Here is a 27,732-nt window from a genome sequence, read left to right as displayed (position 1 = left end):
TTATTTAAAAAATTAAAAATCCCAACACAACAAAAACAACACTCCCAACAAACTCCTACCTGCTTTAGCTGGAAAGCTTTACAGCAAAGATCCATTAAAAGAAAAACACAACAAAACATGCAAAAGTATAATGGAATTTGGAGAATAAAAGCTCAGTTACTACAAGAAGAAAAGCAAAAAATCAAAGAACAAAAAATTAAATAACAAGGGTAACTGTAGTTGTTTTTTAAAAAAAATAAAGTGTGAAACTAGATAAAGGACTGCATGCCCAGCCCCCACCTTTACTGCTCCCGGCAGCTCAGTTATTCCACTGCGGCCTGCCCAGCTGCTCTTTATTTTATGTTTCTATTAGCTTTTAGTTTTATAAGCAGGTGTGCAGCTGACAAAATTAAGAAAGTCAGCATTGCTGGACAAAGGGAAAGGATCCTGCTTCCTTGAGGGAAAACTTGCTTACCTAGTAGGTAATTTGTAAAAGCATCACTTGAGATCTTGGAAAGCTTGAAGCTCTCCTCTTGGACTGTCTTCCCAAACTAAATGCAGAAGCTTCCATCAACACATTACCGCTAGCATGGTCTTTGTGGAAGATCACAGACTTCAGCAAGCTGGGTGAGAGCTTCATAAGATGTAGTTTTTTATTACTTCCAAATTTTATGCATCTAAACCAACTCAATTAATTACATAAAATGGTTCTTCCCTTTCACTTTCCTTCTAGGTATTCAGTAGAAAGCAAAAGAAAATTCCCAACTACAGAAACCATCTAATCCTGCACTTTAGGCCTCCTCCAGGTACTTCACGCACACAGAACAATGTCACGTGCCACCTAGAACGTGAGAGTGCAATTTCCTTGCAAAGAAATGCAGACTGGCACCAGCTGGATGGGGAGCAGCTGGTGTTTTCTATGGCTGTGATGTATGCACAGTGCATATCAACACTTGTCACTGCCACCCCCTGCAATGCCTTTCATGATGGCAGAGGAGGCAACCTGCAACACCAAGCTATCAAGAGAAGACACTTTGATGTTTATCTGTAATGCTATCTCAGAGCTATGAGGAAAATTTGAGAGGCTTGCTTACAGCAAGAAGTTGGTTACAGACATCTATCTCAAAGGCAGCATGAACTACAATTGTCTTCTGCTGTGTTTGTAAGTTGCACATGAGGAAATGACTAAAAATATTTTAGTTTATAAAAGCCACTTGACAAAACATCAGAAGCACATCCTATTCTGCTCACTTTTCAATCATCCGCTATTTTGTCTAAAGGCAAAAACAGTAATTAGAGCAGGTGTGTGTTTACACAGTACACACAGAGGCACAGAAAGGCTAAATATTGATTGCACTTTTCATCTTCACATGCCCTCTAGGTAATCTTCACAAAGAAGCTGTCAATCTCTCTTTTAGTAGCAAGTACCAACGCAGGGTAAATGAAAATGCAAAGCATGTAATGTCATAATAATACGGTTTGGAGCACAAGTCTTACAAGGAGCAGCTGAGGGATCTGGAATTGTTCAGTCTGGAGAAGAGGAGGCTCAGGGGAGACCTTATTGCTCTTGCCTGACAAGAGGTTGTGTGTGGGGGGGGGGGGGGGGGGGGGGAGGTCAGCCTCTTCTCCTGTGTAACCAACAATAGGATGAGAGGCAATGGCCTCAAGTTGCACCAGGGGAGGTTCAGGCTGGATATCAGGAAATATTTATTCTCCAAATGAGTGGTCAGGTGCTGGAACAGGCTGCCCAGGGAAGGTGGTGGGGTCACTGTCCCTGAAGGTGTTCTAGAGATGTTTAGAAGTTATACTAAGAGTCATGGTTTAATGAGGAAATGGTAGTGGTCTTTTCCAACCTTGGTGATTCTATGACAATACATCTCTGACACAAGTAGCCCTAACATGAAATTAAATAGTATAATTAATTTGAGGTGACTAGGAATTCTGCACAAGCAGAGGACCTTACTGGGACATAGTCAAGGAGCACCGATTCCCTATAGGCATATACAGATTTATCTACAGGGCTAAGATAACAGAAGCCTACTCAATGACACTGAGTCTGGAAGAACTGCTCCCTCCTTTCAGATCAAGGCTGAATCTTGTTCTGAGTATGTATGAACTGTACATTAATTCCACTTCCTTAATGTTAATTATGTACTCGAATTTTGTTTAGAGGTCTTGCTAACATGGTCACATAAGCACTGACATGAGATGAATAAATTGACTTTATAACCTGAGTGCAGCCTTCATCAGCATCATAACAAAATACATTTTTGAATTTAGCAATTTAATCTAGAAAGTTCAGAGATGCAAAAGAATAAAACATGCTGTGTTTTTCCTATGGACTGGAAACTGCATGGTCTCTATAGTTTGAAGGCAAGGTACTTGGTGTGCACTTGAGGAAAGGGAGGCTTTTCTAAACAGCCTCTTAACTCTTCTCCTTAAAGCAAAGTGCATTTATAAGCATAACGGGCTCCATTTGCTCTACCAAATAGCACCCTGACAACCAAAACAGAGCAGATCTTCTACATATGACATTAAACACTCTAATTAGCCTACTATTAATGACAAAATAAGCCCAGATATCTTAATGGTCCCCAGTATTTGTAAATCACTAAGACTTGTTCCAAAAGAGTAGCTTTTATGTAAATAAGTGCTAGTTAGGCTGGGTAGATGTATACTGAGACTGATTAAATTGGCTGCATAACCACACTTTCGGTGGCACTTAGCCGCTTCTGCACTTCTTGCACAGCTGCCAGTGTCTGTATTTTAAGGCACAAAGGAATCATTTAACTATCTAGTCTGGCTACTTGTACTCATGGGCATTTCACCCAGTTGCCCCTGCATTAAACTTCATAAACACACTTTCATGCTTTTCTATTATTGATCTAGAAGGCATTATTTTAATTCTTCCTCAAGTATTTACTGTGTAGCCTCATTCCTGTTGAGATCATAAACCAGTAATGTTGCACACCGTTGCTTATAATTGGAAAAATGAGCCTGTCCAAAATATATGTACTAACAGATTAGGAATAAAGATACTATCACCATTTCTGGGCTTCTTTTGCCCTTCAGTCATTTACTATGGCTACGACAAAGCAAACTTACACTACACACATAGTCCTTTTGCAGTCTACCAAAAATTTAGGATGGTTCCTAGAGACAGATGAGAAAATATTATGACTTTCAGCCATTGTTTTTCATCAGTTTACCAATTCTTATCTGCTGATATTGGCATTATAAAGGAGATGCTGAAGAGGTTTGCTTATCTATCATATTGTAATGTTCTTTATTGTATTTAGACTATGAAGAATGTTATACAAAACTAAAATCAGTCCACTAATGCAATGATCCTTTCAAGAAATACATAGAATTTATAAGAAAGAAACTATGTAGTGAGAAGATACATACTTTTCTAACTATCAGGGACTTATAAATCACCTGCAGAAGATAGCTGGAGGTGACTTTTAACCGATTCTTGTAGTCAAATTCTTACCTATGAAAGAAGTAGTTTTGAGACATTTCCATTAAATACATCTGATAGAGCGGGTCACAAATTTTCCACATCACATTGTGCACACAGTAACCTGCTACACTATAATCCTGAACCACACTGATCCAACAAAAAATTTGAATGTTTCCTTTCAGCTTAAATGTCAAAAATATTGCTGCAGTTTAATACTACACTGTGTTGACGTAAGATGATCTGAACTCCTTGCGTCATTATTATTATTATTATTTTTTTTTTTCAGTTTCTGCTCCACAAGAAATTGAAACTTTATTTCTTCCCCCTATAAGTTTGGTCCAAAGGTTGGAACTGCCTGCAACATTGAAGCTCCAGAATATACTTATCCTTTAGGCAGAACGCAAAAGCATTGGAATTCTTACAATATTTAGAAATGTTTCAGTTATACCTTTTTCAGCCTGTTACAATCCTGAATACAGTTAATTGGGACTTTTGATCAGGTTAAATGTTTGTTTTCCAAAACTTATGTTCACCAACCAGAGCTAAAACTTGACTCCGTTACTCTTGATTAACTTTTCAGCTACTTACTTACAAAAGCTTTACTTCCAAAGACTACTGGATAACACTGAAAAAAGAGAATCAAATAGCAGAATAGGTCAAAGATACATTTTCCAAGGGGGGGAGGAAAAAAAAAGCCACTAAAAACAATACTCATTTTTAAATAAAGAAGTAGTTCCAGTAATTTCTAACAATGTGGGAATACCTTTTCCCCATTGTGATAGTACTGTTTTCCATACGCTGACACAAGCCTTTACAGTGTGGATTTTTTTTTTGGCAAGGTTTTGATTGTCATATTTTACTTCCAAAAGAAAAGCAACTATCGCATTCTAATGTAGTGGGCAGTATATAAGTTTAGAATGATTCTGTAACACAAAACTATTTTGCCGTGGCATCAACGTATCAACTGCATACCTGCAATATCATATTGTGATTTAATATCCAGCCCTCTACACAGCTATGTGGGGTATAGTTTCAAGCTAATGATGAAAAAGGTTATGTAAAATTACTTAAGTATTTTAATTTTCTCCCTGACCAAGAAAATTAATTTATTGGTTTATTTTGCTGGCAATTGGAAGCAAATAAAGAACAGCAAATATTTAGATCCAATCTTCGCTACTAACTTTTGCTGAATAACTCTCAGTCAGAGGCCATAGATGATGTGATCTATGACTTTTAATGTTGTTTTGGCAAATTCCACTATTATTGACAGTTATTTTGATGGAACTAAAATGTCCCTAGAAGACCTAATTTTATTTGGAAGGATTTGCACGCGAGGCAGTGCTGGGGTAAGCTATGCCAGCAATTTTGCCAGCATAGTAGAATGAAACTAAAAGTAATCAGCATAGCCAATCTTGTAAACAGGCTCAGTGCAAACCTAGATTCTACCACTGCACAACTACCTACATTAAACAAGGACTCTTCAGCATAGGTTCAGTATTACACAGCACCCATTTGTCTGTAATGCTGTATTTTCTTTTAAAACATAGGTAGACCACAGTCACATTTAAACACAGTTCTCTATAAACAGCTTCATAGGCAGGATGTTCTGGATAAGAATAATGCACTACATGGTGATTTGGGTTTAAAAACCAGTAAAGCACCTTGGCAGACTGACAAAGACTGGTCCAAGCAAAATGACACAGTCAGAAAGAAAGACAATGATGAAGAAAAAAAAGGCCAAAGCTTTCAAGGAATTGTTCTTATGTAATGCTTGTGCAGAGAGAAATGAAGAAATAAAGACAATATAGATGGGGCAGAGGCTGAAGCAAGGGCAGAGAGAAGGAAACATCAAGAGCTTTTAGCTGGGAAAGTCACGCTAGAGCTGAAAGAAGGGAATTTTACAGAGGTATCTGAGGAAGTGTGCTTTTCATATCTAGTTCCATTCCAAAGTCCAGAGGTGAGACAGATTCATGAAGCATTTAACTGAAAGAGAGAGGAAATAGAGATTATACAGCTTCACTGTTTAATTACAACTCCATGTTTTCTATGGCAAACTGGGCCTAACAAACCCACAGAAAGAACGCTTACTTGTACTAATCAGCACAGTAAACGTAGCTGGTGTCCTCCTTTTTCCCCATTCCTGTCAATTTCAACTTCAGAGGCTGCATGCAGCCATCACTGCGACTTCACATTCAGTTCAGGCAAAATGTGGGTGTGCTACAAGAACCACTGCTGTGATAGATACTGTGCAGCAGAAAATTATTAGGAAAAAATGGCAGCTGAGACAGAGGGCTGCTGGAGGTAGCAAGGGCTTTTGAATGCAGTCAAGGTCATTTCTGGCTGAGTGCCTAAGGCTAAAAGGCAGCTGGGGCTTGTGCCAGAAAGAGAACAGAGCAGGTAGGAGAGCAGAAGTGAGGGATGTGACTTGAGAAGAAATAGCCATGAGTAGAAGGGTTCAGTCTGGAAACCTCTCAGTGTGGGACAGTTCTGATGTGGGTCCTTGGACTGCTAAGCAGAGTACGACTAACTCGTGCATAGGTTTTCCTCTGGAGGCTATATAACTACAAGGGGTAAAAGATATTCAAGCTGGATATGGACTCAGGTGCCCAGTTCTGTCACAGGGAGAATTCCATAACTTGCTTTGAAACACCAGTTTCTTTCCTTGATGAGTTTTTATTTCTGAATCTGAAATAAACTATGTAAAATTTGCCTTCAATAAAAAAGGAGCTTAAGTTTCTATTTCCTCCTTTTCATTACTAACAAAAATTAATTAGTAGAACTAATGTAATAAAAATATTTTCTTAGAGTGCATAACTAATGTTCAAGTAAATAAATTGGAGATATCAGAAAAGGAGATATTCCCTTTGACAAAACATGCTATACATAGAAGGTATCAGTTTATGATTTCATATAATTTCACCCCCAAATGAATTTATTTCCTGCCTATATGCTTTCAAGAGCAAACTGCACCAACAAATATCCTAGTAAAAGGAAAGACCAAGTAGTTAGAGCAAAACTATCTCTGTCAGCGGAAAATTAGCGAAGACCATAAACCCCTTCAAATTTGAACTAGGCATTTAGGCCTTAAGGAAAGCACTCTTGATTTTGATAGAATTAGGATTTAAACTCTCCTATTTAGTAGGGATTGTTGAAACAAAAGGATTGTGTTTGGACTGCAGGTAAATTGATGCACATCCAACCTGAGTGGGGAGTGGGGCGGTGGGAGTCATTTGTCAGATATGGTTTGAGATAGTGATTTTGCAGGGCTTTGCAGAAGGAGAAATCCACTACATGTTAATGAAGTCATCTGAAGTGAACATGAAATTGTGCTCTTGGAAAAGTAATCTTCTGTTTGCAGTCTGGAAGACGTTGGCTGTATGACGTTGGCCAAGTGAAAGCATGTGGTACGCTTCTGGCTCATGCCATAGTTTGTCTGTCACTCCAGTGGGGATGGTAATGATGCCTTTGAAAATAACTGAAAATGAAGGCAGCTGAGAGCAAAGGGGCATTATTAAGGTTTGTGGTCATAATAAAAAATGCAGCAATTCTGAAGAGACATTATAGGAATTATTTAAAGAGGAGGAATTAGAGATATATTGTCTAAGGAAGCTGAACCACAAAGGAACACAAGTTTGGTGCTATATTTTTTGAGTTGCTAACTTCATGTTACCTTTGCCAGCTACCATCCTTGATTATGAGCATATCTTATGTACAGCTTTGTCTGCAGCATAAAGTTATTTTCTGAAATCAAGGCACACTAGAGCCTGCCATGTCAGCACAGCTATTACTCGTGTATTTCATTCCACACACTAGAAAGCCATTCAAAGTTACAAGGTCTTCCTATGCACCACATAAATCTGTCTCATGATAAACAACCAAGCCCAAGACTTCAAATCTGACTATATGAAAACATTAGAATACAGCGTACTCTGAGGGACTACTTGTATAAAACTGTGCATATCTTACAACAAACACTATATTAAAATAATACTGGAATTCCATGAAGTTCCAGCATTCCTGTCCAACTGATATTTAAGTTAATTGAGTGACTTAACTGCAAATGCAAACAACACTCCTACCACAACACGATAGTTAGAGGCACATAAGAACTTTTGCTGTTGCAATACACAAGTTGAGTATGCTAGAAATTCAGATCTGATACAATACTTGCTAATTCAACAAAAGGCCTTGTCTGTTAGGATCAGATATACCCATGGAGAACAGATGAGATTATCAAAGCAGCAGAACATCTAGCTTTTCAGGTCTACACTTAAAAAACATCAAAAGCTCAGACACTGACTCATCAGCAGCATCGCTTCAGTTTTTGCTTCTACAAAGCAGAAATTTTAAGAAAGCTGTCTTTATAAAAAGATTTTAACTATAATTACATCAATTGAAACTACGCTTTGTAGGAATTGTTCTCCACGTTTACTTCTTAGTCTGTGGAGGAAGGCTGACTTTTGACGTAACTCTTTCAGTCATATAACATCCAGAGCAAACTCTGAGCCACCTATGTACCTTCTGTGTAGGTAGGAGGCTGCATTAGGAAGCCAACTACAAGTTGGCAAGCCACATAGTGCAGGGGAACATGGCTGTTTTGCAGTAGGAAGCAATGGCTGCCAAGATGTTGCACCAATCTCCTTCTATATTCACACTCTTCTACATTTGTACTATGAATACTTACTCAAGGAAATTTCTGCCTTTAGTTATTAAAATCCTCTTGTTGTGGTAAGGTCATGTAACCATACATCCAGGTCTCTGCCTAATGAGAGACATGTTCTTAAACACACTCAAACTAAAGCACGTGTGCATTTCTGCTGTGCGCAGTGAGAACACATTTGGCTCTCCTTGGACAAGTACAGTGAATTGGCCATAAGCAGCATAGAAAAACAGACTTAAATACTTAAAATACAGGAAAGCAGAGCTAGCTCTTTGACTTGCTTATTTTACAGTTTTAAAGCTCGTCAAGACAAAACTGTTGACCTGGGAGATGATGCAGAAGGGACACAGTGGTGCCTTTCTGGTTCAAGGCTTTTGAATTGGCACACCAAGAAACTGTGAACTGTTGTAACCTTCATACATAGGACCTCTTCCATATACTTGCAAGTAATCCTATTGTTAATCCTGTTTTAAGCATTTGCAAAAGGTGCAAAAGATACAGCCTGGGTACGGTTTTATCACAGAGGAAAGTGGGTGTTCAGTTTCTTCAAATACCAGTAACTGTCTTGATGGCATCAGGTTTTCCATCACATCACGTGGCTCATTATTTTGAGATAGCTAAATGAGACCAATATTGGCCCCTGGCACCATTTAAACCATTTTAGATCAGGGATAAATTCCAAACATTATGAAAGTTAACTGTCTTCTTTACTCCATCCTTTGGGTCACCAGGAGACCTTGCTCAGGCTGTAGGGTGCAGTCTGCTAGGCTGAGGAACATAGGGACCATTGCAGCTCTATGGGTATGCTCCCCAGTATTTCAATAGTGTGGAGAGGGTACATAGCAAAAAATGCTGTTCCATCAAGACTAGCTTTACAAGGGAATATTTGAAGTTACACAGTCTTCTGGGGAGAGGTACTTGCAAATGGTCTATGAAATAATATTAGGTGCTTAAATAGGAGTTGTTTTAGGAAAAAAGAAACACGTTTTTAGTACTTCTTTCTTGGGGAAAAAGAAAAAAGTTCCTATGACCTTAATCTGAAACAGGACTTCTTTAACTACTCGGGAAAACAGTCATGATGAAAGAGCTTTGAGGTACCAGCTCCACCAGCACATCAAAGCAGTCACACTAAAAATAGTCCAGTAATGATTGGCTTCTGCATTTTTTTTCCCTCTCAAATCCTGTACTTAAAGTTGTCCTTCTTCACTTGGGAGGCTTCCCCGCTTTTCAGTTCCCCATATTCTACCAGATCTTTCGAAGACCAGGAAACCTCACAGAACATAGCTGTCAGAGCCAAGTTCAGACAACATTGATTAAACCATTAAGCAACAAATCCAACTTTTCTAATTCCCAGTGGGTTCGTACACCTTAGTGAGTCACAAACTATTTTCTTAAAGCACTGAAAACAGAAACTTTTAAAACGTTTCCTTGTTCCTTGCAGACGGAGCAGACAGGACGCGTTGTTGCTCTGAAACCTGCGGCCGACCAACCGCCGCGGAGCCGTATTTACCCCCGCACTTCCCCGTACCGCCCGGCAGCAGCCAGCGCCCGGGGCCGCTCCGAGACCTCCGCCCGTGCCCCGACGGCCACAGCAATCCGCGCCCCGTGCCCACAGGAACCTCCGCACCGCCCCCCAGCACTCGGAGGGGAGCGAGCCGGGACCGACCCCTACCTGAACTTCTCCCCGGCCGGCACGGCGAGCTTGTTTAGCTTGTCCATGCTCCGTGCTGCTCCCGCAAGGCGCGGCCACGCTCCTCCCGGTACCCCGCACTAAGCACAGCGGGAACTACCCTACCCGCAGAGCCCACGCAGAGCTGAACCGCGGCCGTACTCGGGTGTTGAAGCCTCTCCCTGTCCCAGCCGCAGGCGCGCACAGAGGACAGACCCGGTGCCCGGGACTCCTGGCCCGTCCCCTCCCGACCCGCCCCCTCCCGGCCCGCGTCGCGCACAGGTGGGAATTCCTCCGGAGATTGGCGCCGCTCCTCCCGCGGGCCTGGCCAGCCCGGTGAGAGGACTGGAGCTGCGGGGATCTTGTTCCCCTCTGCTCCCCACCCCTCTTTCCAGAGGAGATGTGCCACGTACCTGCCTGCTGCCGTGGGGACTTGTCCCTTCCCGAAGGTGTTGCAGCAAAACTAGAGATCACCGTGTGGCTTCCATCCTTTTGGATATCGCTGGCATGAAAACAGAGACTTTTCTTCTCTCTCCTTCTAACCTAAACCCTGATCTTTCCAGCAGCACAAAATGTAAGCAGGAGGTCTGTGTTTAATGGCTCTGATGCACTTCAGCCTGGATTTAGTGTGAATTTAATTCAGCCATTTCTTCCTCTTTAAAGTTGATTTTATAGGCATCTGATATATTTTTGAGGGTCAGTGTAAGCAGGTAGCCATGCTCTGGCTTTGTCCTGAAGCTGTGATGAATGGACTTTCTGAATTCTGTCCCTTATGTACTGTTGCCAATCACTTCTTTCTGTGTCTTTGGCCTCTGTGTGGCTTAGTTTAAAGGCTAAGACTGATCTAGGACTTAGGAAACCTACTTATCTACTTATTTCTCTATGATTCTTGTTATTTCTTAAATGTACACTGAATCACGTTAATATGTTTTGATTAGTACAATACGTTTTGATGATACTTGAGCCAGATTTTCTCTTGGATGTGTTTCCTCTCTAGGCTGAACTGATTTCTTTTTTTCTTGTGAATGATATAGTGACAAAATGCGCTTTCCTGGCTGGCGCAGGTGACTGTGGGGAAAGTCTGCTATGAGCTGTATGTCTTTGGTAGCAGTATTGTTCTGATCTTGGCATGGCGGATTTCTTTGGTCTCTGAGCCCTCAACACAGTGCCTCTGGATATTTGCATATGGTACTTCTCTAGGGAGGGCCCTTAGTGAACAAATTACCCTTTGGGGTATCTTACTAACTTAATGGGCTTTAAGTAATAACATAATAGTATTCAACATTGTTTACTACACGTCTGTGGAATTCTACCCCACATTATGTCTGGTTACAAACTGGATACCACTGCAAGTTTACTCTCTAAAAGCTATTTTGAAAATCAAGGTTGCACACTGGCAATGCGAAGAAATGAATGTAAATCAGTTGCAGTGTCGCTTTACTTTTTGCTTATGTAATCTTCCTGCTATATCTAAACATACATGAAAATACAAGCTTGCTCAGCAGGCCCTTAGAAAGAGTTGACTACCACAGAGATCCCAAACAGTTTCCCTTGAAGATCCCTTGTCTTTCCCCTTATGGATCCCTGCCATTCAGTCTCTCAGTGCACTGGTGTCACTTCGTTTCTTCCTGACTATGCCTTCTATGAGTCTTCTATGACTCATCAGTTCATGGGGTTAGTTTTAACACTCTACAGTGCCCAGTGCTTTCCCTCCTGCCTGGCAGTACTGCTCCTGGGAAGGTGACACTGCTAGAGTTTCATCCCAGGGCGATCCTCAGGTTCAACCCTCACCCCTTATCCCTCATCCTTGCCTTCTGCTGGCTTAAGTGTTTGTGTAGCTGCACAGTGAAATGGAGCAGGGAAATGACCTAGCAAAATATAACAAAAAGGGTGGTTATAGCTGCATTCCGTGCCTCAATATGATTCAGTGCACAGATGTTTGTCAAGATGCAGTGCAGGGCAGGAGAAGTAGGGTGTGTGGCTGTTTAAAATGGTACTGCTGCCAAGAAGTTACTCCTGAGGAAGTCCCTATTGCTCAATTTTTATTCATGAGATTTTGTGGCATCTGCACAAGGCCTGTCCGTGGGTCAGTACCTCTGCTGGCTTGTTTCTTCCATGCCCGTGTGGCCCAACACACAGCCCTGCTTCACTTTAATACCTGCAGAGAGCTCACAGCAAAGCCTAACAGCTATAAAAACCAAAACAACCTACTAGTTATTTCCTACTAATCTCCCAGGGCACATCTTATTTCTTTTTATATCCACTCCCACCAAGATGTACTGATGCATTCTTGGGAAGAAGAGCCCTGCCCTAGATTTAGCAGAAGCCTCTAGTACCAGGCAATGCGGACTAGGCTGGCTCTTTTTGCTCATGCAGAACACAGGCAAAGAATAAATTACCCTCTTTCTCCTGAGAAAGCACGTATATTATCGCATAGTTATCTCAAACCCATGGCACCTGAGAGAAAGCACTCTCTCCTGGCCATCTTGAAATATGTTTTGCCTGGGAAACTAAGGGAGAGCCAAGTGCAAGTTAAGTCCTGAAACTAAGAGAAGGAAGTCACCCTCCTCTAAATGTCAAAGGAAGCCTTTCTAGCTACAATGAAATTCCTCATCTTCCCCAATTTATATGTATATGCATGTGTCAGAAGCCTTTGGATCTAAACTCTGTAACCTCACTAGGAAATGGCTAGAGCCTGCTTAGCTATTTCTGATCTGCCTCCTGATCAGCCTACCTGGTCATCTACCCTAGTGCTGGAAAGATTCTCAGGGTGGAACAAGATACATCAACCACTGGAGAAAAACCCTAAACAAAGAAGAACATACCCAAGCTCCTCCAAACAGCCATAGGCTTCTGTTTTTGCCGAGCTGGTGGTTCCAAAGTCCAAACTACTGGCCATATTGGGACTGACTCTGCCTGTGGTTGTGAGGGTTTCAATATAGTCCTTACAGAACTACTTTTTGCTGCAGACCACTCTGACAGGGCACTTCTTCCCTCCCGTCAAGGTTGCTTGTCACCTTGAAACAGGAAGGCAGGACCATTCTAGCCTTGGCTTCAGGAACCAGACTTCTCGCCTCCTCAGGAGCCCTGCAAGGCCTGAAGTCATGCTATTTTTGTAGTTGTAACCCCAGCAACTGTACCTCTCTGAGCCAAAATGCTCATTTGGAGAATGCCAAAGAGGAACTGGAATTTCTTTTTCCGCGTAAGTGGCATCTTAGCCATAATGGTGATTTACATGAAACCTTCCCTGCCAGCCATGATTGCTGGTTGTGGCAGAGGGGAATTTGTTTTGAGGGATGCCTGTGCCACCTCTGTGCTTCCTGGCATGTATGGGGCCAATGGGAACAATGGGGCGACACAGCCACCTCAAGCTCTTCACCTCAATGGTATTTTAATATTTTAAGAACCTGCATTCTCATGGATCTGCCATTTTTGTGGTTAGGCAGATAGAAGTATCTTCATTTTCCTGTGAATGGCTGCAAACGTATGGGGTGAATTCTTAGCTTCATTTCTCAACGTAGGTAATGTAAGATTTGCTAGTAAATTTCTGTGGCAAGATGGCTCAGAGAACATGCATGCTTTTTGATTTTTGATGATCAAAATGCCATTGAAACTTTGGGGAAAACCTTCTTAATGCTGGGACAGATTATCTAAATGCCACTGTTGCAACATCATTTCCTCAACACTGCAAGTGTTGTGGCTTAGTCTGGGCTCGTCTCTTTCATCCTCTCACAATATGACTGTGTACTTCTCCTCTTATGCTCTAAAATGAAAAGATTTTAAAGACCAACTTCTTTATCTTTTGTATTTTTGTGCTATTTTCTGCTGTTTGTTTTCCCTGGCTCACTCGTTGTACATGCTGCCTCACTGGCGAAATGTTCTGCTTTCTATTTAAGACCTGTGAGGTAATCAAAGCATAGTCAAATCCAGAGTTGGTGCAACGGACTTTGGAACTATGAGTATCATACCTTCATTTGGTCAAAATTTGTAAATGCACAGGTATTTCCTGTTTACACTGGGCTCCAGCTTTATATACCCTATTGTATTTGAGTACCTCCAGTGATGTGTGCAGTTTTAGGCACCGCAATAAAACGGACATAACACTGTTAGAGAGCATCCAGAGGAGGGCTACAAAGATGGTGAAGGGTCTGGAGGGCAAGGTGTATGAGAAGCTGCTGAGGCCTGCAAAGTGACAGGACCTGAGGGAATGGCATGGAGATGTGTCAGGAGAGGGTCAGGTTGGGAATTAGGAGATTTTTCACCAAAAGGGCAGTTGTCTACTGGAACAGCCTCCCCTGGGCAATGCGCATGGCCTTCAGCTGCTGGAGCTCAAGAAGCATTTGGACAATGCTCTCAGATACAAAGTTTGAATTTTGAGTGGTCATATATGGAGCCAGGAGCTGAACCCAATGATCCTTTTGGGTCCCTTCTAACACAGGGTAGTCTATGTTATTTTTAAGATTATCTACAGCTTGACTTTGCTTCCCTGAGTAGACAGAAGACTCCTGTAGCAGAGACAAAAGACTTGTCTGAAGCATTCGAGTTCTTGGGAAGTGGTGTTCCTAGGTCAGAACAAGTACCTTCATACAGAACTAACCATTATGGAGAAACGATTAGGCAAAAGCCAGAGTATGATAACTGTCACTGACAATTGCTGGTGGCTTTCTTGGCTGGAGGTTTCTGATTTCTTTGATGGCTGCTTTTTCTGATTTCCACTGAAGTTTATGCTGTCTAGTTCAATTCCCTCCAGTATGTGGTTTTCATGATGACTTTGGTTTTCTTAGGGATTCCTGCTGAAGCTGCTGATATATTGTTAAATATTTTATATAATATTAGCTGTACATGTCTTCCTTTTAAATTCACAAACTTTGATGGTAACATCTTTTTAGGGAGACTGTTCATGACATTGTCTTTGTGTGGATTACATATTATGTTTATCCTAGGGAACCCAGGAGCCTGTTTGAGTTCTTGATATAGGTTGGCAGCTGAAATCACATCCTGACTCAACACACAATGCACAAAGCACAATGGGATGAGGCTCAGTGATGCTATGGCATCTATACCCATAGCTTTGTCTGTGTGATGAGAAATCCTAGGAATGTGTCCCCCGCAGGAGCTATGGCACACAGGACAGGTGAGCAGTCAGGCTGCAGAGATAGCATGAAAGGTCCAAGCCAGTATGTAGATAAAAACCTTAACTGTAAGCTGCCATTTCTGTTCATCTATGATTTCACATAGTTAAAAGAAGAAGCTGAGTATTGCAAAGTGTATCATGCAACATAAAAAAATAGCAACTGGATGATGAATAAGAATAACTGCAAATAGATTAATTTTAGACATCAATTTGCAGAAAATCTTAATGTTTATTTTTAATGCTTTGAGAAGGCAGTGCTGCATCAAAAAATCTCAGGAGCTATGCATGACTATTTCAAGAGGAAAATATTTTTTACAGATTACATCGATGCTCACAGATACAGTCTAGTGCTTTTAATGTATATTAAATAGCTGAGAAACCTGATTTGAAGTAAGCAATCAGTCTGATAATCGGGTTTCAATTTTATTTGTAACATGACCATAAAAGACTCACTTTTTCTCTCAGTCATGTTTGAAAACCCATTTCTTAACCCCTTCTCAATTAGTAAAATCTTGTCTGCAACATTAATAAAGAAGACTGTGCCAAACAGTATTCTTAGAGATACTCAGGAGTCAAGATGGCAACTGCTCTCTATAGAAAAGAATTATTTGGATGGATTACGTATGCAGGCTGTCCTGCTCAGCAGTAGTCATTTTGCTCATATTGACTTCACCACTTATGGGGAACCAGAATTTATGATTGTATGACTCTATGATTTAACTCTTTAAAGGACAACTTACTGAGTTTTTGCTTGGATTTTCCTTCAAGAATTCCTGACAAAAGAGCAACAATATAAGATTTTCCCAAGCAATATGTAAAATGAAGAAGGAAAATCCACTTCAAAATACCTTCCTGATGTTACTATCTTGATGTCATCTATCTTAGAGGTGGTAGTGGAAATGCTAAGTCACAGCTTGAAGCAGTAATTGAGCACCTGGAGGTCAATCAGGGCCAACCCAGAGGAGCTCAGGTGCAAGCAATGCACCTGAGTGACTGAAAGGGGTGGAGTCAGGATTGACCCCTTCCCAGGCCTGTTTAAGGGTTGCCAGTGGAAGCAAGGATATCTCATTAGAGGGCCTTATCTATCTGAGGCCTTCTATGGGCAAGCAGATTTTTCTGTTTCTATGGCTGCTGCTTTGGGTACATCCTCACCTCGTGTAGCCTAGGACTTTGCCATTCTGCTATCATTGTTGTGCTTTTTGTTGTTTTTTAGCATTACAGAGATACTTCTTGTTTCCTATGTCTCTCTAAAACTTTGATAATTGCTTCAGGAATAGTGTTTATTCATATGTAAAGATCTCTGTTTAAAATTTGAATCTATTTGATCTCTGACTGTGTGCAACTACTGGGATAGCATTAAAGGTGCAAACTCCAACCACTGAAACAGTGTAATGTAAATGTGGACAGCCAGTGGCAGGAATTTGGCTCAGTCAGTCTGTGCTCATATGAAAGTCAGAAAATAACTACTGCAGGTCTCTTTTTAAAGGCTGTGGAAGATAGCGAAAATGGCCCAAGTTGCTCCCACCTCTGTCTGAACTGGAAAATAATCCAAATTCATGAAACCTGATTCTGAGCTGGAATCTGGAGCGATGTTGTGGGCTTGTTATTTTAAAGAATTCTGTACGTGTTCGGTCTTTTCTGCTTTCTTAATATTCTTAGCAAGCTGTGCAAGAAACATGCAGTGGGGATGGAGGGAGAAGGGGAAATAATGCCTTTAGCACTAGACTGTCACGTGCTGCCCGGGTGGATTTTGTGCTTGATCATTTGGGTCTGAATGCAAATTTGTGGTGCTTGATACCATGCCAAAAGACTACTCAAACCCTATTGTCTAAAACGGTGCCACTTTAGACATAGTTTTGTTTCCCCTTGTTTTCTATTTCAGTTGATGCACTGCTTACTTAACTTACCGCTTAGTCTCCTATGGCTGGTGTTTGGAAACCATGAGTTCATGGAACATGATTTCTCATTACTTTCTATGTATTTATTACTTTCTGATTGCTACAGTCGGTTGAACACACTGCTGCTTCATCCTTAAAATAATACATCTATGTTTTTTCCAAGCATTGCTCTCAGGCTCTTCCTATCTAGACTATTTGAATGATTTTTTTTTTCCACTTCCAGACTGTAGATAAACAGTTGTAAACTAGAAAACACTACTTCTTACACAGGAAAAGATACATATAGACAATTAGTTGTGTCTTAGCAGATGAGAGGAAGGAACACTTTGGTCCCAGGAATTTTTAAATCATAATCATTTTCATAAATTTTAATTTACTTGTTGTGGATCAAATAGCTCAATGCCACAGTGTTAATTTTGAAAGATTCCTAGGTACAGCCCCAGAATTAAAGCTTGAGTTTGTTATCACTTTCGATACTAAATACTGATGACAATACTGAAGTTGTTCAAATAATTGCAGTAGTAGAGGATGCATTTGAAAATGCAACTATAATTTTAATTGAATGCTTTTATCTTTAAGCTCAGTGGAGGAAACAGGTGTACTATGAGGTAGGCAAAGTTGTGAAATCAGTAAATTCAGTAGGATTTTCTCATGAAGGGCCTTCTGAGCAAACTTATTTCAGCACCTGTGGAGAACATGTGTATTATTTCCCTGGGGACAAACCCACTGTGCAAAAAGCTGCACTTCTGCTTTTCCACTTTACCATCATCTGTTCCACATGCACAGAAATACAAAACCTGCTCCTTCAAGTTAAACTGAGAGTGCTGGAGGCCTTGGAGGTAGTGACCTGTACTGGAGCCATCTGAAAGCTGTGGGGAAGAAAAGTGCCTCTGAAGAGTAGTGCTGCTGCTTGGTCTGCAAATCTTCATCTTCCTCCAACCTGAACTAATGAGTGACTGCAGTGGAGATGCTCACAGCTGGCCAGCTTTCCCTTGGCTCTAAGCATCGCCATGGAATGAAGCCACAGTGGCATGGGCTTCTTGGCAGCCCAGCAGTCCTTCCTTCTTGGCTCCTTAAGCATCAGTCAGAGTTCAGCTGTACACTGTTAATGGCCTAAATATGCCTGCATCTCTGCTGACAAAAGTCACACTGTATACTTGCACAGACAAAAGCTTGCACAAAAGGAGTGTCTGAAAATGAGGTTACTTTTATATAGTGCTGATACTGCTTATGCGTCATAATGCATTCAGCACCTGGAAGATGCTGAAAAAAAAAACAGTTTTTAAACTGCTTCTCTTCTGCACTGGTCTGTAGTGCACGCAGCCAAGGGAAATAGTTGGTATATCTCTAAATGACTCAGAAAATCACAGAAACAGAATAACTTTTTGTAGTTTTTTTTGTTATCCCTTTGGATTTGAAATCTGAAGACAGAATGTGAGATGTTACACAGGAATGAAAGTAGGATAGAAACCTACATCATAAGAGATGTATACAAATTTGATTATTTTTATATTGCACATAATAGTCGTATTCATAAACATTTATCATTTTTCATTATTTGTTTGTAGAATAGTATCATGGAATCATTAAGGCTGGAAAAGAACCACTAAGAGCATCCAGTCCAACTATCAGCCCATCTTGTTCTACTAAAGAACAAGAAGGAAGTTATTACATTGAGGAAATTACAATATAAATATTTTGGGGGGATTAAAGAAAGTTTCTAGCTGGGTATTTTATAAATAATATATATGTGATAGTTTTATGAGGTTTTCCATTCCTAAACGCTAGTGGATTTTATTAATGCCTGCAGTTAAACCTTCTCTATGTTGTAGAGCTCTGCCCAGGTGTAGCAGAAATGCAAAGTCACAGCTTGAAGCATTGATTGAGCACTTGGTGGGAAGGCAGGGCCAACCCAGGGGAGCTCAGGTGCAAGCAATGCACATGAGTGACTGAAAGGGGTGGAGCTAGGATCAACCTCTTACCAGGCCTGTTTAAGGGTTGGCAGCAGAGGCAAGGGTATCTCACTGGAGAGCCCTGACTACCTCAGCCCTTCCAAAAGTAAGCACATTTTCTTCCTTTGTTTCTGTGTCTATGGCTGCTGCACTTGGGCTTGTCCTCATTTGCTGCAGCCTCGGACTTTGCCACCCTGCTATTACTGCTGCGCTTTCCATCACATTATAGCACTACACCAGGGTATAAGAGCGTTACACAATTGAAATTGTCTTGTTTGCTATTGCTACAGTAATTTTGAGAGAGCAATGTATTTATCAACGTATCAGTGTTTATAAGTAGACTGAGTGGGAACTAGATTCCAATGTACTATTTGTAATTATAAGCTATTGACAAGGTATGTATTATTTGTATAGTTTATACTAAAAAGAATTTGTTAGTTATCAGATAGGAGAACAATAGCGGTATGATAGAGTATTCAAGGTTGTGAATATACACATTTAAAATATCACTTCCAAAGGGATTTTGATTCCTTTTAAGCTTAAGCCTTACCGGCTTGCTGGAGAATTTCCCCTTTAATGGAAAAAATTCCTCAAAGTATCATGAACTTTTAAAGAAATTGTAGGATATATATATGATTATTGTCTTTTTTTTCTGGTGGAACTTCCCTGAATCAAAGATCAAAGTGTGTTGTTTTTTTTTTCATTTGTTTCAGCATTTTCCATTCGGTTGTTACAGCAACCCAGCTAGTGATGTACCAGTTATATATATGCACGCAGAGGAAACCACCCACACTCATTTGCTCCATTGTTTTCTTCTTCCTTAGGCCATTGGTGTTGTCTAATGTCACAAAAATCATGTGAGTTAGACCTTTGGTCTGACTTAGGATTGCTTTACTTTAAATGAAAATAACCAGTACACAAGAATACTAGACTGGAAAGGGATGCCATGCGAGAATAGCAGAATTTTGAGTGTTATAAAAAAGATTCTATGTGTGCCCAGGTATCTACTGGAGCTATGCTATCGGGCTCCATTTCTAAACAGTTTTGGTACATTCGTTGTAGATGAATAATGCTTCAAGTCTGTACAGAAAGCAGGGCTTTCCCAGACACCAGTATTTCATTCTGTGCACTCTGCAAAATATATCACAGTTATACATGTAGATAGAGATTTATCTTTGCTATTTTTTTCCAGATTATATTTAAGCCTACCTACCTGTGGGGTATGTGTTGTTTCTTTTAAAAAAAAAAAGAAAGATATTTGTTGGGTAAACATCTAGCTATGAATTATTTCTTAAATATTATTTGTACCTGTAATCTAAAAGGAATATAGCAGTACTTCAAGCAATACAAACAATCCTTTACTTCTGTGATCTTATTCATTAAAGCAAAAGTAAGTATGTGCCTTGTGTTTCCTCACATTTCTTCAGTATATTATTGCTTGAATGAAATAAGATAAGTAAATTTAGCAGTACATACCTTAATTATATCAGCTAGATCAGGGATTTATAAGAGGATCTGATGACTTTTATGGAACTTACGGTAAGGCAAATTAACTGAAGTGGTGAGGTATTTTTAGGTGACTGTCAGAACTCTGTGAGCTTAGTAAAATAATAAAAAGTTGTGAAACTGATCAGTAAGGAACTAAATAGGAGAAACAACAGAGCTGTGGTAGCAGGTGCCTGGAGAGGCAAGTATCAGAATTGTGAAGAAGAAACTGAGACTTAATGCCCTTTCAAGGGAGGCCACTGAAAATGTAGAGTGATATCAGGTGCAGGAGTATAGTACTGTTCCATTATCATTTTTAACAGCAGTCTCAGTCCAGACCAAGATCATAGAATCATAGAATTGCTGGCTTAGATAGCCAGTTAGATGGCTTTGGACAGGAGACTGGAGTGCCTATCAGCTCAGTCCTTTCCATCTGCCCTCCGAAAGATAAATAAAGTAACCTGAGAGAGGTGAGCTGAATAGTCCCAAACTGTGGCACTTCATAGAGAAGGTTGTGCTATTGTACAGTGACTGGCTGTACCCTGGCCTTAAAAACAATTCACCTCTTCAAGAAATCACAGCATAACTAAATTCTAATTCTACTGTACACTAAGAGTGTAACATCTAGGTGTGTTTACGCTGTGTGGTGGAGCACGGTACCAGAGCTGGTAGCAACTGAGTATTCCATGGAACAAGGTGTAGCCAAGGCACTTCAGGTCATGTGCTGTGTCTAGCAATGCTGCTTTTGCACTTTGGCAGCTGAGCGGTTTCTTTGTTTTGTACTGGATCTTCAGTCCCTATGTAGCAAGTGTATAGCTTCTCTGAAGCCCTAGAAGTTAGAGAAAGCTAGCACAGAGGTGGTCTGGGAATCAGTCTGAATTTCCTCCGTATGTGCAGTATGATACTGTCTGTATTTAGGTAGCCACATGGGATCTATCTCCAGAGACCCCCTGTTGCTATGAATCAAGTGTTGAAGGAGTGTTAATGCCATCCATCTCGTGCATCAGTACCCTCAGGTCAGTGTCCATGTTGTTTCTATGGTATTTCTTTATTCCTCGCATCAGCTTTACTGTTGGGAAGAGTTTATGAGGAAGGTGCTAGTAAAGAGGTGTTTATTTATATGATTTTTAAGTTTGCTTGGAGCAAACTGAAATATGTTTTTGGCAAAGTTAGTAATTCTATTGAGTTTCCACCTGTTGCTACGCTGCCTGTTGGGTTTCAGTGTTTCAATGTTGCATAAAGGACTGTGGTATGATTCCTACCACTTGCACTTCATCTTTTGCCACCCCAGCTGTGTTACACTGACCTTCCTGAGACTGTTCCAAGTGACTGGTTGCTGCAGGCACCAACTGTCTGGCTTGCAGCTGCAGCAGGCCCGCCTGTCTGTAACTTCTCCTTGCTGCTCATCTCATTACTTCTCTACCCTGCTTGTCTAGCTCACTCCATTTTGATATAGCACGGTTTTCATGGCCTAGTATCTTATCTCAACTTTTTAGCTGTCATCTTCTCATTTCTGAATGACTGGGTTTAATACATGTCTTCATCACCTCAGAATTACTGCATAGATCACCTGCCATCACAGCACAAGCAGAAAAACTGGGAATGAACCTCTGCATGCTTACACAGAAGCAAGAAAATATATTTTCCCCTGTTTTCATAGAAACTAGGCTAAAGTAAGAAGAACAAAGCATCTCTCCTATAGTTAGCATGAGTATATGTTGATAGCACACTACAGATTAAAAACTGTATATATATTTCTTTTTTCAAAATCATGAAGACTCCTGTTTGGAGACTTGGAGCAACATGAGACAAGACATCCACTCTGATTTCTGTGTTGTATTTGAGCTTGGGCACATGTGGAATCCTACTAAAATGAGATTATATACAAACAGTTCTTCACACTTCATTGCTTGAATGAGCCAGGAGTTATTTTCTTCTGAGTTTTGAGTCCCAGGTGCAGCACCTTCTGACTACCAAATATGATTTTCTAAAAGGGAAGAGAGAGCAGTGAATCGAAACTACAGCAACCTGTTCTGCATGGCCTGAGTACAGCCTTGTAATACAGAGGAGCAAAGCAAATCAGAAAGCAGGGTGGAGGAAGAAGATCCTGTCCAGACACACGATGACATTGAAGAACTGGTTTGTGAGTCAGGTAACAGCTTCCACTGCTGGTTCTGGTTCTGGCTTTGTGTACAAACATGGGAAGCTCATTCTCTGCCTTCAAAGGGTGACCTCTCACTGGTTTCTTGTTTTTTGGTTTTGGTTTTCTTTTTTTTTTTTTTGATATCCAACCTGAGTTGCTCTGTAACTGGTACTCTGTTTCTGGTAGAGAGTACAAAAAGATAAATGTCTCTACTTTCATCACAGCCCAGTGAGAATGAGCTGGCTGTTACTAAGTCAGGCTCTCCCTTCAACTGGGCCAGTTTTTGCTTTTTTTTCCTGATAGGATGATCAGCTCTTGCTCTTGAAAGAGGGTTAACAGACATCTAGTATTATTTAGCACTAACATGTCACACCTTTATCAAAAAACCTAAGATTTAGCTTGCTTAATGCCCCTAAAAATGATCGTTTCCAGTACTAAAGAAACAGTGCTGTCGTGTTACTGTAACTCCATAAGAAACAGCATCCCAAAGATGGCTGGGCATTGTGGTAGAGCACTGTAGAAGGAGATTGCTCAAGGTTTACTAATCTTATTTTTTTTCAGAAGTTGTCCTGAGCAGGCTCTGGAAAAGAGAGTAGTGGACAATCATGGGGTGAAGAAGAGGAGGAAAATCTAGAGACCATTCTAGGCTTGTACTGGTTTATATACTAGCTGTATAGTGCCAGCTGAGGCTGCAACATCTGCACCTCTCTCTGGATTTTCCTAACTGGCACTAGGAGGTAAAAATGTGCCATGGGAGATACTCGCACAACTTCAGACTAATTTCTATGGCAAGCATCAAAGGGTGTCGGGAGGGGAAAAAAAAAAAGGAGCTTCCTCTGATATATTTATATCCCATTAGATAGATGTTTGAACTCCAGAAGATACCAACTGATATCAGACTGCATTTATTACTTGATTCAAATTTTCATTGAGAAAGGGTGGGAAAACAACAAAATTCTTTTATTTCATTGAACTCTTTGGATGCAATTGTCATTACAGAGGAAGAGGAACTCAATGCTGACTTTAACTTAATGTGTTTTCTGTGGTACAACAGATCTGTAACCCTCAGATATTCCTTGTCATTGCAACACGGATATTCCTGTCTAATGGCAGTATATACACAAGGAAAGCCTTTCATTGTGTGCTTTCTACAGTATTTGGGGCAGGAATATGACCCACAGAACCAGAAAAACTAAAACATTCCCAGGTTATTTCCACTTTAACCACATCTGCAACACTCTATCATGGCAATTACTTCCATTGCTATTTGGAAAACTGTAAGACTCCAGCAAATATCTAGATATTGAAACTCAAACAGATATGATCTTCTATATTTTCAACTTCTGAGAGAACAGTATTGCTACTATTTGTACCTGTTTTTGAAAGATTGAATTGCTGTTTCATTTACAGGCTCTGTGAATCACAGGTTCTTGTATACAGGTGTCACTCTTCTCTCTATAACCTTTGTCAAACGTTTCAAGCTATGTCTTTATTTTTGGTAACAAGGACAGGTTTATAATGATTGTTGCTTCCCATGAGCTTTATTTAGTATCCTAATACGGCTACAGTTGATGAAACTGTGTTGTGAGAAAGGTCACTGCAGTAGGGGCTTTTAGACATTGTGTTTGCTTAAATTATTCTTCATTTAAAACTTAAAGGGATGCTGCAGGACAGGTGAGGCTGCTGCCTAAATACTGCTGCTCTGAGTCTGCTCTGATTGTAAACTACAAGCAATGTTGGACTGGCAGGAGGTGGGCTGATTGATATCTAAAAGCCATACAGCACAGGACTGAACATAAGGTGATAATATACTGCTCTTAAGCTGGACTCATTACGAGCCAAGATGGCTTCTTTACTGGGTTTGGTTTTTGTCCTATCTAGAACACCATAAATGTATTTCCACCTTGCCTCTTTCTATTTGTACTAGAAAGAAGATTCTTATACAAATGTTTTCTGTGGTTGCAGACTTAGGAAAATGTGATATACAGAAACATTTTCTCCCATGTACAATGTTCTTGATACATCGTTTTTAATATAAAACTGCATAAAATACAAGTTCGCTTCATCTATGGAAAAATATCAAATGTTCTTGCACTTAAATGTGGGGCAGCATATTTTGCCAAGGTAGACTAACATGAACTTCTAGCAAATCTCAAAAATATGGTAAAGCTTGGCTGGAAGTTTGGGTTGGATTTCCTTGGCACTAAGGAAAACACCCAGTTATAGATTCACAGGACTGGAATGTCTGTTTTTCTGCCTGTGTTCTGATTCAGTACTTTCACTGAAGTGAACTGGGCACCTGAATGGGGAAGACTGTGATCTCAGCTTCAAAACCATGCTGCCCATATTGGTGCACAAGGCTTTTAATACCATGATCTTCATCTTTCAATTCTTCCACTGTTAAATTTTGGCAAAAATCAATTCAGAGTTTTGTCTGGCTTTAGATTCAAGACAACATGTTGCTCAGTCTTCTTACAAGAGCAAAAGTGATCTTTTTAGCAGACCTAGGAACAAAACATGCTCCCGAACTGTGAGGGTGTCTTCCTTCTCAGATAACTGTGTTATGCAAAAGTCTCAGAGTAGGATGGAAAAGGATCTGCTGTAATGCAAGTGTCTATTGCCCCCTTTCTGCTACAGGAGGAGTGTGATACTCTGTGTCTATGTATTTGATGCCTGAGTAGACCTTCATCATGCATTTAGCCTTTCTGTAAATAATAGACAAAAAGGTGTTTGAAGTCAAATTCTCACATGCACATATATTATACATATATTATTTCTTTACTCTGAAGGGGGAAATACATGGCTATGATGACCATAATACTAGAATGGTTAGATACGGGGAAGCTCTTGTGGTCTCCTTTAGATACCATTTTTGTGAAGAGGTCATTTTATGAAGACATATTTTCTGATTTTGCAGCCCTGGGCTTTTCCAGTTTGAGAATAATTGGAGATTTTTAAGGTGGCATTTAAGCCACACCAAGAACTACTGAAAGCAAGGAGCTGAACCTATGTATTTAGACATAAAAAACTCAGCCTGAGTCAGCACTGGTATTTAAAGGCAGCAGAGCAATTAAAAATCCATTATGGTATATCCCAAGGAAAGGGGCAAGCCCTTCCTTCTTGTTAAGTATAGGGACAGAAGTCATCTACCACCAATTGTTTTTCAACTTGAAGCGCTCTGGGGTAGGGAAAGTCCAAATGTACATACAAGATCAGGAGGCTTTTGTACTGTAGCATTTCACAGAGACAGTAACAGCTCTTTGTCTATTTGCTAAAGAAGCAGGCCAGTTCTCACAGAAATCTCATTGGTTTTATTGGTACTAGTCCCTCAATATGAAATTCTTTGGTTAGTCAAAATAATTCATAGAAATAAAAGCAAGAAATAAAAATATTTCCAACTGAAATATTGCACACCCTGCATTTATTAACTAAGACTGCATTTAACAATAATGCCAACGCTCCTTCCCCCCAAAATTAGAAAATTCTCTGTCATCATTTCACCTTGTGCTCTATCTGAAGCCTATTATTTTATATCCTGACTTCCTTTTGTTTTATTCGTAAGCTTAACAACTGCTTTAAAGTTTATGCCTTCAGTTTTCTTGTGTTCTTGAAGAGAAATAATGCATTTTCTTCTGTTACATTTTTATGCCTGCAAGCATTTGGAGTAATGATTCTAGAGAAACGTGGACAAGTTAAAAATGCAATCAGGCATCCCACTAGGTAGTAGAACTAAGAGAAGTGAAGCTCTATCATGTGCATGCTTGAACTAGTGCTGCCATTGGGCCCCATTTGGACTGCTCTCTCCTCTCCAGGCTGCTGGTGGCCCCATCAGTACGGAGATCCGTCAGCAGCTGCAGCCATGGGAATACTGGTGACTGTCATCTCACCATATGCACTGATGTCCTCAGTACATGCATCTCTTGTGGCTCCATGGAAACACTGCTTGGAAATAAAGCCTTAGAAAACAATTTATGACTTCTACCTGCAATGCAGCTTTTCATTTTCCCTATTGTTTTAAGTAAGACCATCACAGCAATGGATGTTTCTGCTGTATAACACCACTGTGAGATAGAGAAAAGCTGTTATTTCCATGCTACAGGTGGGAAAGGAAGCAAGGAATGCTACAACAATTCACCTGGCTTTGCTTAGGAAGCCTGTGGCAAAGCAAGATCTCAAATCCACATTTATTAAATCCAGGATTAGTCATTATTGTCAGACTCCCTTGCTCCTAGAGACTTTGCCATACGAATTCTCCTGAATTAGCTCCAAAGTGGATCCAGGCTTTTTTACCTATTTCATTGGCCTGGAATATGGGTAGAGTAACTTGTTCTTGGAGCTCAAATGTCTACACCTGTTTAAAAAAAAGAAAAGCTGAAAAGTGAGTTTTCAGCATCAGGTTGCTTGCCTTCCTTAATGAAGAAATAAAAGAAGGCAGGTGGAGGAGAGAAGAGGAAGTTAGTGTAGAATATTTCTAGTTCATGCAATTGGAATTATGCAAGTGCATCCAGTTCAAGTGGAATATCTCAGTATTATGAAGGTACTTTTTTGATTTGTAACATCTCACAATTCAGAATTTATTCATATGTGTCAGAAAAAGAGATTTCCTTGGCTTGAAAGGCAAGGATGAAAAATTTCAGTGAGGAGTTATTAAAAAATTAAAAACAAATGAAAAATAGACGTTAGGAATTAATCTATAAATCAATCTTAACTACATGACACTTACTTGATTTGTGAATAGCAATTTTTTCTGCATATACTATAAATTCCTGATAAAAAAATGTTACTTGTTTATCTTCTCAGCCATGAAAATTGGTAGATGTTTATTTGAAGAAAAGGGATTCAAATGCTGCCCACGCAATAATTAAGCAAAGCTTACAATGATGTGTTTCTTATCACACTTCACTCAAGATATTGCAGAACTGCATGTTGAGATATACAAATGATAAATGCAAGTCTTGATATCATGTATCAGATTTGCTAGTGAAGATTTCTCATTTGCCTCGCAATCTGACCCAGCCAGAACAGGCTTCTTAATTTGCACATGTGATAGAGAGAGCTGATCTTGTGATGAAAGAATTCATCCTGACTTTGGAAAACTGTTCCTAGAGCTCACAGGCTGAGAGTAAAATTGAATTTGAGCTTGGTTTGGGACGTACTTCTCATCACGTTAGCTGTAAAGGAGGCCTTTTATTTTCCTGGGAAGGTGAAACTTGAATAATGTGAGGGCATTGTGAAATAACCTCTGCAGAAATATCTGATACACTTGAACTATCTACGATGAGGTGATCGAGCTGTAATTATGTTGCTTTCTCAAGATGTACTTCCAAATTATGGATATATTTCACTAAG

General features: G+C 40.2%; 2 protein-coding genes across 13 annotated transcripts in view; one reads left to right on the top strand and one right to left on the bottom strand.

The window, feature by feature from the left end:
* BLNK (B-cell linker) overlaps positions 1–27,732 on the bottom strand; it is a 98,780-nt gene that overhangs the window by 33,807 nt on the left and 37,241 nt on the right. Inside the window, exon 1 of one of the 5 annotated variants that reach the window (XM_021400060.1) lies at positions 9,775–10,000. The exons of 3 other annotated variants lie outside the window; for them this stretch is intronic. In XM_021400060.1, coding sequence (XP_021255735.1) covers positions 9,775–9,821 — 47 coding nt within the window. In that variant the 5' untranslated portion in view covers positions 9,822–10,000. Of the gene's footprint in view, positions 1–9,774; positions 10,001–27,732 lie in introns of those variants that run through there. One more of the 5 variants, XM_021400061.1, reaches the window with a different exon arrangement.
* The window catches only part of DNTT (DNA nucleotidylexotransferase), a 164,871-nt gene continuing 147,323 nt past the window's right edge, over positions 10,185–27,732 (top strand). For 4 of the 8 annotated variants that reach the window (XM_021400063.1, XM_021400066.1, XM_021400067.1 and 1 more), the window contains exons 1-3: positions 10,352–18,861; positions 21,159–21,256; positions 22,235–22,392. In XM_021400063.1, the coding sequence (XP_021255738.1) occupies positions 22,363–22,392 (30 nt within the window). In that variant the 5' untranslated portion in view covers positions 10,352–18,861; positions 21,159–21,256; positions 22,235–22,362. The other 4 variants (XM_021400072.1, XM_021400071.1, XM_021400068.1 and 1 more) reach the window with 2 other exon arrangements.

Source organism: Numida meleagris, chromosome 5 (assembly GCF_002078875.1).
Source record: "Numida meleagris isolate 19003 breed g44 Domestic line chromosome 5, NumMel1.0, whole genome shotgun sequence".
NCBI classification, from domain to species: domain Eukaryota; kingdom Metazoa; phylum Chordata; class Aves; order Galliformes; family Numididae; genus Numida; species Numida meleagris.
This window is presented reverse-complemented; position numbering and strand designations above follow the sequence as displayed.